The 12,122-nt window shown below is 43.3% G+C and overlaps 1 protein-coding gene across 1 annotated transcript in view; it reads left to right on the forward strand.

Moving 5' to 3' along the window:
- Positions 1-6,213, forward strand: part of LOC112107770 — a 7,911-nt gene extending 1,698 nt beyond the window's left edge. Inside the window, exons 2-5 of the mRNA XM_029913566.1 lie at positions 404-537; positions 1,620-2,304; positions 4,666-4,839; positions 6,048-6,213. Coding sequence (XP_029769426.1) covers positions 404-537; positions 1,620-2,304; positions 4,666-4,839; positions 6,048-6,213 — 1,159 coding nt within the window. The remainder of the gene's footprint in view (positions 1-403; positions 538-1,619; positions 2,305-4,665; positions 4,840-6,047) is intronic.
- The last annotated feature ends 5,909 nt before the right edge of the window (positions 6,214-12,122 follow it).

Consider the following 12,122-nt stretch of genomic DNA (forward strand, 5'->3'; position numbering starts at 1 on the left):
GGAGGTCCTTCTGGAGTGGAGTGAGGGACCGTCCACCGAATTGCCGCCGAACAGCTGGACCTGCTGCCCCTCTCTGGAGTGGCCGCCCCAAGCACCTGCTTGACAAGCTGGTGCCTGGAGCCGGCCCTGATTGCCAGAGCCTGTGTTAAACATAGTTCACATCTGAATATAGACTACTATGCATATTTATCAGAGGGGTAGCTGTGTTAGTCTGGATCTGTAAAAAGAAACAAAGAGTCCTGTGGCACCTTAAAGACTAACAGATGTATTGCATATGTAATGCATATTTAGACTACAGTGGACACTTCCCACCAGTTTCAAGAGTAACACAAACACACACACAACCTGTTATTAAATTTAATAAAAACACTCAACACTAAAATGTTTTGTTTTTTCTTTAAAGAGAGAAGCCAAACAAATTCCTTAGCAGCACCCAGAAAACTACTACTACTCACCATCTGAGCCTCAAAGGACCGGAAAAGAGCCAGACACTGCACAGCAACTGGGAAGGAACTTCATTATTTAAAAAACAAACTGGTAGGATATAATATAAATCATGATAAAGTCACCGCTTTGACAGTGGATGCTCTGTTTTTAAGTAGTAGAGCTTATCATTTGGAAAAGACTCTGGGCCCTATTCAGGTTTCAAGTTAGTGTAAATCAGGAATAAGTGCTTTGAAGCCAATGGAGCCAACCAGTGTGAATGAGATCAGGATAAGGACCACTTTATTTAAGCTATAGAAGACTCATGTTCAAAGGATATTTATCATAAACATACAAAATATAGATCTTTTTAATCCAAAATGAGAGCAAATATATTTTACCAAAGGATTTAAAAATTGCATTAAGTGTTAAGTCACTTAGTGTCGTCTGTATTTTGCATCTAGGAGAATGGTGGTGGTTTTTTTACAGGAAGGAGGGGTGTGGATTGTGGTCTAAATATCAGAACTGACAAACCTAGATTCTCTAGGGCAGACTCAAACTTGGCTATATTTCATCAGTGCTGTATGTGTATAGGACCTGATCCTGCAAATGCTTACTACTGGACCTAGTGCTTGCTACTATAAGTACTCCCATGGAGATCATGGCCCCACTCACAGTAGTAAACGCTATAGTCAGTAGTTAGTGTTTGCAAGATTTGTCCCATAGCATATGAAGTGCTTTGAGATCCTTTGGAATGCAAATCCCTAAGAGATGTAAAATTATTGGGCCATATTCTCTGCTACTATTATTATGATAGAGATTGTGCTTTAAAATGAGAATAATCCCAAACTACCAATAGTTATCCTCAAAATGACTACATCTCATCCAGATTTTTCTATGGTCAGTTCTCATATGTCCAATACTTATCCCTGTCTGGCTTATTTATAACACATTGTATAACATCCACTCCTTAACGGTAGAGCTGTGTGCCACAATACTTATAACATACAGAATAATTCTTCTATCCCTGTGGGGCTGTGAAGCTTAGTTTGTAAAGTGCAGTGAGATCCTTTGACAGAAGTACCTATATGATCAGTTATTTCTGCACTGTGCTAACAATAGATACTGATAATGTAGAGCAGTCTACAAGAATAATTAATAATATTTCCTAAATAAATGCATTTTTTCCCACCTAGAAACTAGCTTGTCTCCATATATAGAGGAGAGTCCCAGCATTGATGACTTAGAAGAAAGTTTGCGGAAACTTAAAGTTCAGGTGGACAGCTTGGCCTCAAGTCTGAGTTTTGACCCTCATCAAGATTATGCCATAGATTCTAGCACTACAGTCAACTCGAGCACCTTTAATTCTACGTGGCCAAGAATTCATAATGGGACCTATGCAGAGGCAGACATTGGAGATTCACCAAAGCAATCTGCAGAGTCAGAGTGGTTTCTGAACCCAAGACATCTGGTCAAACCACTGGGAGAGTATCCAGCATTAACAAGCTTAGGCCTTCCGACATTCTCCACATCACCCATCAACCGTGTGCCAGGGCTCCTGGGGAGTGAGATTGCAAGTCGGAACTATGTGCCGTCACTGGATCTTGCACATACAGAGTGTTTCCCAGTGAAGCTTGGTGCTCCTCATGTGATTGGAGTCAGGTCATTGTTGCCTCCTAAAATCCCAGTGCAGGATCGCTCTCCTGAAAGGTCCCTCTCCCTTGATCGTTCTGGGACCAACCGATCCCGTTCATTCTCTCCGGCTCCCAAAAGAACCCGGTGGCTAAGATCTCGCTCACAGTCACCTAGACCCATCTGGAGACCAAATTCTGCTAAGGCAAATGCCTGTGCCCAGCCTCCACCGCACTTTGGCAGGTCTAGGTACAGCAGAAAGAAAACCGCTTCAACCAGACAATCACGATCCAGAATATACAAACCAGGAGCCCTGGCTGCCAGGTCCTGTACTCCAGCCAGGATGAATACAAGGGGAACACTGAGCTATTCTTGGAGCCCTTACAGTCTGCCCTCCACTGCTGTATCCTCCCCAACCGCTCAGGAGATTAATGAACGGTAAGAAAAGGCTTGTGCGGAGATTCACGCTTTCCACGAGTTCTTCTGTCAGTGTGAGTCCAGAACATGTTACTAGATAACTATCAGATGTAACTTTGGACCATGTTACACACTGGTTTGTCCAAATAGTGTAACACACACAAGAAAGTACATTATATTCCCAGGCTATATTGTAATTTGTTTTTTAATTTGTTACCTTAGGGCTTGATCCAAAACCACTGGGAGTCTTTCCATTTGATTTAAAATGGATTTTGGATCAGTCCGAGGAGCGTATAGTTTAAAACAAACCAACCAACCCGAAGTCAGAATTTTACAGTAGCTTTTAATGTAACATCACCTCTGTAGCCTGTAGAGAGGTTGGGGTAAAGTATTTGTGTCTGATAGAATGCGTGCGTTCTGAGTGCCTTAATTATGTTTAGGGCTAGTTTTGACTCCATTAGAAGTTTTGTTACTCTTGAAGTGATGAAATCAGTGATGTTTATAAGTATCAGGGCAGGTCTATTCTACCCTCAGGATTGGTGGGTAATGATTGATCTTTCAGGTGTCAATTTATCATGTGAGAGGAGGGATAGCTCAGTGGTTTGAGCATTGGCCTGCTAAACCCAGGGTTGTGAGTTCATTCCTCAAGGGAGCAATTTAGGAATCTGGGGCAAAAATCTGTCTGGGGCTTGGTCCTGCTTTGAGCAGGGGGTTGGACTAGATGACCTCCTGAGGTCCCTTCCAACCCTGATATTCTATGATTTAAAGTGAATTTAGTAATGTTGTATTACACCACTGTGGGTCCAGCTCTGGTGGCTACAATTTCAAGCTCAAAAGAGCAAAAGTCACCTCTGCTACTTGCTTCAGATTTAGAGCCTCTAGGTACACATAAAGACCCAGGGTAGGGACCACACAGGCATTCACAAGTACAAGGGCTAGTCTGTTTTACAAGTTTTATTAAAGTGACAGTTAGTTATGATTACCCATGTATATAAACATTTTATAAAGACCTATGCACAAGTTAGAAATATAGTCATACTCACATCCTTAATGATATTCTTAGGGTCTGATGGATGTCTTGCCAATTGATCATCAATAGAGGGATGATTCCTGATGCAGTTTTCCTGTAGGGAACTCATTTTACCCAGTCTGGGAGCCCTCTGATTCTGACTACACCTACGCTCTGTGCATGTGGATGAAGGTGTCCACCCTCTTTTTCCTTATTTGTATTGTGTCCCCCAAGAATATTGGGGTCCCCCATTTTTCATAGGTTGTTTGTAGTTCCTTTTATTCCCATTAGCAGTGATGCACATAGTGCACCCTGTAGTTAGGGGCCATGTTAGAACAATGTGACTACTGGGTATCTTGTAGTCAAAAATTACTCTTAAGGTTAATTTTTCACAATACCACCCATTGGTACATCTTTTCCCATAATCTTGTGGCATAGGGTCATTCTTTGGTCACTTACCTATGTCAAGCATTTTTTAAGCCTGTGGCCTAGTATGGCTAAGCTGACATCTTCCAGACATCAGCCTGTGGGCCTTGCGTGTCAGCCCTACTGTCCCCAATGTCATTGGAGGTGCTAACTGTTGTTTTAAGAGAAGCGGTTAGTGGATGTTTACCTACATTATATGGCAGTCATTCTCTCGTGATGTCTTGTACTTTAGAGCTTTATTAGTACATAAAAACCGTACAGTGTGTGTGAGTCAAGCTTGCTTTATACACAACAGACTTACACAAAACCCTGAAAATGAAAAGTTAAAGCTTCTAACATTTTTTACTTCTTCACTCAGATACACACCTCCCTGCTAGAACAAACAGCATGGAACACAACACACCTTTAACTCTGTCCCAGTAGGGATGTCAGTCTTCCAGCACTCCCTTCTTCAAACTCCCCTTCACCAGAAACAGCCGGCTGTCCCCTACCCCTTTATCTGGAAAATCACACGTGTTTGGGAGTAGGGGGAGCTGGAACGGTCCAGTGATTTTTGGATGCCCAGCTTGAGCCACCTTAAAGGGGCCAGATTTTCAGAAAATACTGAGCACCTGCCCTTTGAAAAGCCATTTGGGCATTCAAAAATTGTAGCAACTAAACTCACTAGTCACTTTGGGCCACAGTTTGTAAAATGCTTTGAATTCCCCAGCTAAGAGATGTTATAGAAATGCAAGAGCTTGTTCTTGTTGATCGATCAGGTTTTTGCAGACTCTTGCAGAAGGTGCTGTTGGGAGGTCCCTGATAGAAATGTCCCCATATCAGAAGGAGCTGGCTCGTCTCAGGCTGGAGCGCCTGCGTGTGGAGGAGGAATGGTTATTAGAACTAAAGAGGCAGCAAGAATTGGAGCGAACTCGGGGTCCAAAACCAAAGTGGTAAGTGAAAATCCTCAACCTTGTGAGTAGCCCGAGTGGCCAGACTGCATGCTGGATTTTTCCAAACGAGAAAGGGTGCTTGGACCCAGGTCAGCTTAAAACTCCTTGGCTGCTACTACATATACAGTCTGGTGGAGAAATAACTTCGCAATTCACTATAGTGCTTCCAAAATACTTCACTCTGTCATCTAAAATCAAGCCAATCGCCTCAGGACTAAGGTTTTAAACCTTGACCTCTGCAGGGCCCAGTACTGTGAGCCAAAATTGATTTGTGCATGCACACAGATTTTGTGGGTGCAGATTGGTGCTGGGTTCTGAAAATATAGGAGCAGCTATTCAACCAGCAGAGGGAGCACAAGCTAACAAACCTGTGATTCTGAAGCATTGATGATGCTAACAGTCATGGAAGTAGCCATCTCCTTCTATACTCTGTGAGAAATAGCGGGGGGGGGGGGGGGCTCATGGGAGGAGGAAATCAGTGTGCTAAAGAGTAAAGTCCAGGCTTGGTTCTGTAAAGCAGGAGAGAGTGTATTGTTGTTTTTAATGTAAGGGGAAATACTCCAGGATCTCAGCCATGAGGGCCTTATCAGTACCTGGATAGATAGTGGGGGGTATTTTATTATTGAGCCTCTTAAAGAGTTTCCCAGAGTGAGGGTCACTTGGTCCTGCATGTCAGTTAGTGACTTGTGTCCTGTCTCCTATGAGGGTTCTATAACATCCTTCTAAATTGGGCCCCGCCCAAGGCAGGGTTGTAGCACATTGAGGCTGCCTGTAGACTTAATGAACTTCCTTTAACCCACTGTCATGTATGGCTCTGTCTGATCACCAGCTGGGATGATGCCACAGAGTACCTTATGCATCACACCAGGAAGTCTTAGGGCATCCAGGAGAGAAAGGTAGGGGGCTGGAGAGGCCAGATTCTCTGCACACAGATATTTGGGGTTGCGGTTAGATCTTTTTTTGGTCCAGGCATCAGATAGGTTTGTGTGTTGGGCAGAGAGTCACAAATACAAAGGTAATGCTACTTTTTCATGACTTCCACACTGGCTCAGCTGAGATCAGAGCTTGGAAGATTTGGGGATAGAAGGAAGAGTCCAGAGGACAAGGCATGTTTGGGAAAGAACCATTTTTGTGGTGCCTGCCCCCTGTGGCTTTTATTATTATTCCCTTCTCAGAGCCTGTCCAGTACTGCTCCTTCTCTTTTCTAGGTATGAGATGAAAAACTCCCAGTTTCATTATGAAGCCCACAAGAATAATGAGTTGCTGAGGAACAGCCAGGACTTGCAGTCTGTATATAACTATAGGCAGGAACTGGCATCAATGTCCAAGGAATTCCAACAGCATTTGAAACCTGCTCACCTGCACTCTCTCTAGTAATAACAAAAATGCATGGGAAGAGCTCTAACTAACCTGTGCTGGCAGGAGATGCGATCAGAGACTCCAACCTGTGAATTCTGGGAGGCCCCTGTGCTGTGCTTAATGAAGAGGAAACAAGATGGTGGAGAGGGGAATTCTTTAGACCCAATAGCCTATGGGCTAGTTCCACTCCAGTGCATCTTCAGTGCTGAAGTTGGCTTATTATCGTAAATAATAACTGACTAAATCACTAATGCTATTATTCACCTCTGTGCTAAGAGCCAGCAGAAAATCTACATGCTGGCCTTCCGCACAGGGGGAATTTTACCCTATGAGGAACTATCCCTAATCAACTTACTTGCAGTATAAAAGAGCCTTTTACTGAAGTGGAGGGGAAAGGATTGAGGCAAGGGAAAAGTTAAGGGAACAAATCTATGGAAAGATTATAATGAGGACCTCAGAAACAGCCCTAAAGCCCTATTTGTCAGATCCTGCAGTTGGAGATGATGAAAAACTCAGAATACGGCATTGATTGGCTCGGACACATTGCTAAATAGCATAATGGCATTTGTTCAGCCTTTCCACGTATGGTGTCTTTTCTTTTCAACACTTGCGTCCATCAACGTGCAGTTTTAGAGTGACGCCTTGCTCTTTTTTACAGTTTCCTTCGTTTTTTCTTTAATCCCTTCTGTAATTAGCTGCTGGCGAGTAGAGATTCTAAAAGCAGCAAGCTGTCCAGGTTCAGCTGCAAACAAAAGGCGCCCGGGTTCCTGCAGCTACTTACAGATGTTCTGTCCTGCATGATCCCAAGGTGCAATGCAGACAGTTCTGGAAGCCAAAACAATGGCAGGTTGGTTTGTTTTGAAGATTTTAGCCTGCAGTGTCCATTATTTCCACAGTTTACAAGCAAACAGCCCAGGGACAATCCATCTCTGTTCCCTAAACAATATAATTAATTCTGCTATAATAAATTGCTAATTAACATTTTTAATTTTCCAACAGAGGCCTTAGAATATATTGATTGTTTTAATCAAACTCTGTTACCAGTGATCATTGCTAGCAATCACAGAGGGGCTTTAGTAGGCCTTGGTTTGGAGCACTTCAGCTATCCAGCACAGATAATCTATTTGCTACACTGAAGGCAAAATATTCTGAACTATTACAGAGGGGAGCTGGGAATAGGGACTAATTTCACAAGCACAGAAGGACCCGAATAAAGAAAATAAAGAATGTCATCACTCTCTCTCATTTTGGTCTGACAAACAAATTGGCTAATCCTCTACCGGAGATATCAATAATTGCTATTATTGTTTACCTCTCCTGGGGAAGCTACTGTTTTAACCTGCCAGTCGAACACTGGGAAAGTGACAGAACTATTGAGAATACTGTTACTTTGTTAAAATCCATTCCTGTTCATTTACAACTGCATGATCTGCCCTGGACAGTACAGAAAGATACCATGTTAGGGGACAGATCACATCCCTTTTCCCAATAGTACCCCTAGATAAACTGAAATGTTTCAAATTAAATTTACTTTTCACTGTTTATCCTGGTTTACTTTGGGATTTCTGTGGGGGCATGAAGCGATCCCTGTCAGTTTCACTTTCTGCTTCTCATGCATTAGCACAATGCTGCTGTGCTTGTTTGGTAAATATCACTGGGAGGCTGGAGTTTAAAAAATAAAACTTTAACTGAACTAGAACTCCAAACAATTGTATTAGGTTTCATTAACCTCTTCCCCTCCTCCACTAAATCCCCCCTCCCCTCAAAACACAAAACTTAAACCCTGGGCCACGCTTCCTGACCCCCATAGCCTCTCAAAGCCAGTAACAGCCACACTAGAAAGCGAACATCTTTACCTGGTAGGCTGCATAGTCCAGTGACTAGGACGCAGGACTGGGCATCAAGAGAGTTTGTTTCTTTTCCCAGGTCTGCCACCGACTGGCTGTATGAGCAGGGGTGTGTCATTGTGGCTGTCTGAACCTCAGTTTCCTTATTTGTCAAAGGTGGGTAATGATACCCTCCTTTGTAAAGTGCTTTGAGATCTGTGGATAAAGAGGACTATATAGGGCCCAGGTATTATTGCTACTTGGTTGGGTGATGGATTTGTCACTTAGAATTTAAGCTGTAGGGATTCATACTGTACATATGTAAGATATTCTGACTTAAAGATGGGTGAAATCTTGGCCCTAATGAAGTGAGTGGCAAAACTCCCATGACTTCAGTGAAGCCAGGATCTCACCCTATGTGTTTTGGTAGCACGAGAAAATGATCATTGTTAGCGTATTCTCCATAGTACACATGGACCAACTTTTTCTAACCCATCTAGATGCCTAAATAGGGATTTTGGAGCTTAACTTTAGGCATCTGTGTTTGAAAATGTGGCTCATTACATCTTTGTTTGGAGGTGGTTCTCTCTCATCTCACTAGCTCGTAAGCCTGTTCTTCCCTTTCAAGTGATCGTTGTTTTCTCTTGGGATGACTGTTTTGTAGAAATTCTGTATAAATGAGAAACGTGGATGATTAATAAAATATTGCAGATTCTACCTCATGAATAGCCATATTCCAAGGGTCTGGATTTTGCTGATTCTTGAAAGATGAATGAAATGAGGCAGCAAACAGCCCAAGTGACAACTACTGGGATTTTTAAAAGATTGTATGGGACTAAGATATTCCACTCCCGTTGAATTTCCATGGAATATGGGTGCTTAAGTCCTTTTGATACATTTGCAATCCCAGCCAACATACCATTCTTTGGAAAAGAGAACAATATATGCAACGTTTATGTATTGCACTAAACCACCTAATGTGCAATTATGGCCACAAATGACCAGCAATCGTGACCCATTGTCTGCACTGGCTTTACACCTGTGCATCTCCAGCAGCTGCATTCACTCAACACAGAATTTTCTCCTGTCTGTTCCAAATCCAAGCCAGAACTCAAAGCCAGAATTTTCTTCCTACCAACACTGGAATCTGAATGCATGACCTGAAAAAAAAAAAAAAAAAAAAAAGACAGGGGGGGTGCTGTTTCCTTTAAAAAAAAAAAAAAACAAAAAAAAAAAAAAAAAAAAAAAAAGTCAAGTGGTGTCCTGTCTGCTTTGTACATAAAACCTGTGACATCAGAAAAGGGATGGGTGGGCCTTTTTCAGGCAAGTGGTTGTGGGTTATAAATTTACATGCAGAGTCAAACAGCGTACCATATTTACTACTAGAGAAAATGCTGTTGCAACGTGCGTTGAAATAAAGAAGATTCTCTTCTCACATCTTTGGCTGAACCTGAGGCTCTCCTCCCAGGCTTTAGGAGATGACCTGTTATAGATTTTCTCTTCTAGTTTTCCTAGGCAGATGCTGCATTTGCATTGGATTGGCCCTCGGAGGAAATGTCCATTTGAAGGCAATGCTCCCCCAATCATGCAGTTTGGGGGTGATGAAGGAGAGAAAGCTCCCCACAGGCAGAGGCCAGTAAGTTAGGCAGCGCTCTCATTTTTAGGGCATCTGCAAATGTTTGTTAGCTTTCAGTCCAGTTCCTCTGAAGATTTTCAAGGCTGGGATTTAATAACGTCCTTGATGGCAGAGTGCTGGAAGGAAGCCATCCATCCCCCTTTGGCTGTAGCACAGCCAGCGACTCCCCCATCAGAGCATGCAGAAGCATTGGCTTCAGCAGCTGCTTATGGTAGGGACTCACAGTGCTGCAGGAGAAAGTACAAAGGGGAAAAGAGGAGCCCTGAACAAACACCATTGCTCTTGGGAGCCTTTCATCCCACACATTGTTGTCAGAGCACTTTCCTGGCAGGTTGAACGCTTCCCCCTGGCTGGTGGGAACTGGACCAGCTTTTTATACCCCACAGAACTATTTTCTTCTCCTGACCAATGACAACAAACACTCCCTCCCGCAGCCCCTTACCCCACCCCTTCTTCCAATAAATGGGGGAAGGTAGTGTAGCTCCACTGAAGTCAATAGAGCAATGCTGATTGATGCTAGCTGAGTACCTGCTTCAGTAGCCCTCTGAGCGCCGGTAGCTCTGAGCAAACAGGATCTCCCTGCTGCTTGGAGACAATCACTCAAGCACGTAAGCCAGAGCGCAGCTTCCCTTTGAAGTATGCTTGAGCCTGAGATGGCGCAAGGAAAAGCTGCAAGAAGAATTCATCCCAGAGCAGCAGGGTTTCTTATGAGTTAAGAAAACAAAAACACCAGAGTTAAACTCTGGAGCTGGGGCCAAATACGCTAGCTTTTCCTGCAGAGAACTACTAAGGGCATATCCCTGGGTAGACTGGGACATCAGCTTGGAAAAGAGACAACTAAGGCTGGGGGGCGGGGCGGAGAATATGATAGAGATCTATAAAATCATGACTGTTGTAGAGAAAGTATATAAGGAAGTGTTTTTTACTCCTTCTCATAACACAAGAACTAAGGGGCACCCAATGAAATTAATAGGCAGCAGGTTTAAAACAAACAAAAGGAAGTATTTCTTCACACAACGCACAGTTAACCTGTGGAACTCCTTGCCAGAGGATGTTGTGAAGGCCAAGACTATACAGGGTTCAAAAAAGAACTAGATACATTCATGGAGGATAGGTTAATCAATGGTTATTAGCCAGGATGGGCAGGAATGGTATCCCTAGCCTCTGTTTGCAAGAAGCTGGGAATGAGCGACAGGGAATGGATCACTTGATGATTAGCTGTTCTGTTCATTCCCTCTGGGGCTCCTGAATTGGCCGCTGTCGGAAGACAGGATACTGGGCTAGATGGACCTTTGGTCTGACCCAGTATGGCCGTTCTTATGTTCTGATAACAAGTGAACTAAACTGGAAGGTTTCACTCCCTTTCCAGGTGGAGCAGCACTTGACTGGCAGGCAATGTTCCGAAGACCCAGGAGGCCTCAACAAGAGGAGGCCAGGGAAGCCTGCTGTGCACAAGAACGTAGCAGTTCCTGTAGCAGATCCCAGACTGCGCCAGCTATCCCAGCTGGCGCAGTCTGCAACACTGGCCAGTACCAGGTGCTTCAGAGAAAGATGGAAGGACCCCAAAGTGGGCAATTATGGACTAACCTGCTTGTAGGAGAAGCTCTTCTCTAACCTCCTCATAAGCTTGGCTCATTCCCTAAACCACAAGGATTCAGTTCCCAAGCATTTGAGTTTCAACCACTACTTTCAACCCAGCGTGGCTGAATGTTTGGGCTTCATGGGCACCGCAGTCACAACCCTATATGCTCAAGCCCATTTTTTATGATCAAAAGGACATTTACTTTCCTGCTCCTTTTAAAACTATTTTCATTTCTGTTTAGATCTGAGGCATCATTCCAACCAATGGAACACTAACTCATTCCCCTTTGCCTTTTTCTTTGAAATCTACACGTGAACTGTATACAGGGTGCAGCACAGGAGTTAAAATACATCCAAAGACATTACACAGGACGATGGGGGGAAAAAAAATACGAGTAAGTTGCTTTATCTCCCACCCTTGTGACATTGACAGAAATAGTCAACATTACTGTAAATCTTATCTAGGTATTTCTAACACACCCATCTTTATGGTATGTGTGTACCCTGCCAAAAATCCTGTTAATGAAACATTCAGCTTGGGAATATAAAACACACATAAATCAGACAATCGCAAAATTAAGGAGCCAGATTCTCAGTTGGCGTAAATCAGTGTAACTCCAGCTGAGGATTCAGAATGAGGATTCTACAGCAACATTAGCTTGGTTACATTGCATATCTGACCGACGTATTTTAATAATTCAGTTCAATACATACCTGAATCAATATATAGAAAGAGGGTCTCCCTAGAACCGTGGATTTTGAGTATTTCCTTCATAAGTTCTTGCCACAGCTACCTACCATGAAGGTGTATGCGAACAATTATATCGAGGCACTTATTATTAAAATGAATACCAGGTTTTCCGCACACACCCCTCCTCGGA

Source organism: Terrapene carolina, unplaced genomic scaffold (genome assembly GCF_002925995.2).
Source record: "Terrapene carolina triunguis isolate 2854851 unplaced genomic scaffold, T_m_triunguis-2.0 Scaffold714, whole genome shotgun sequence".
Taxonomy (NCBI): domain Eukaryota; kingdom Metazoa; phylum Chordata; order Testudines; family Emydidae; genus Terrapene; species Terrapene triunguis.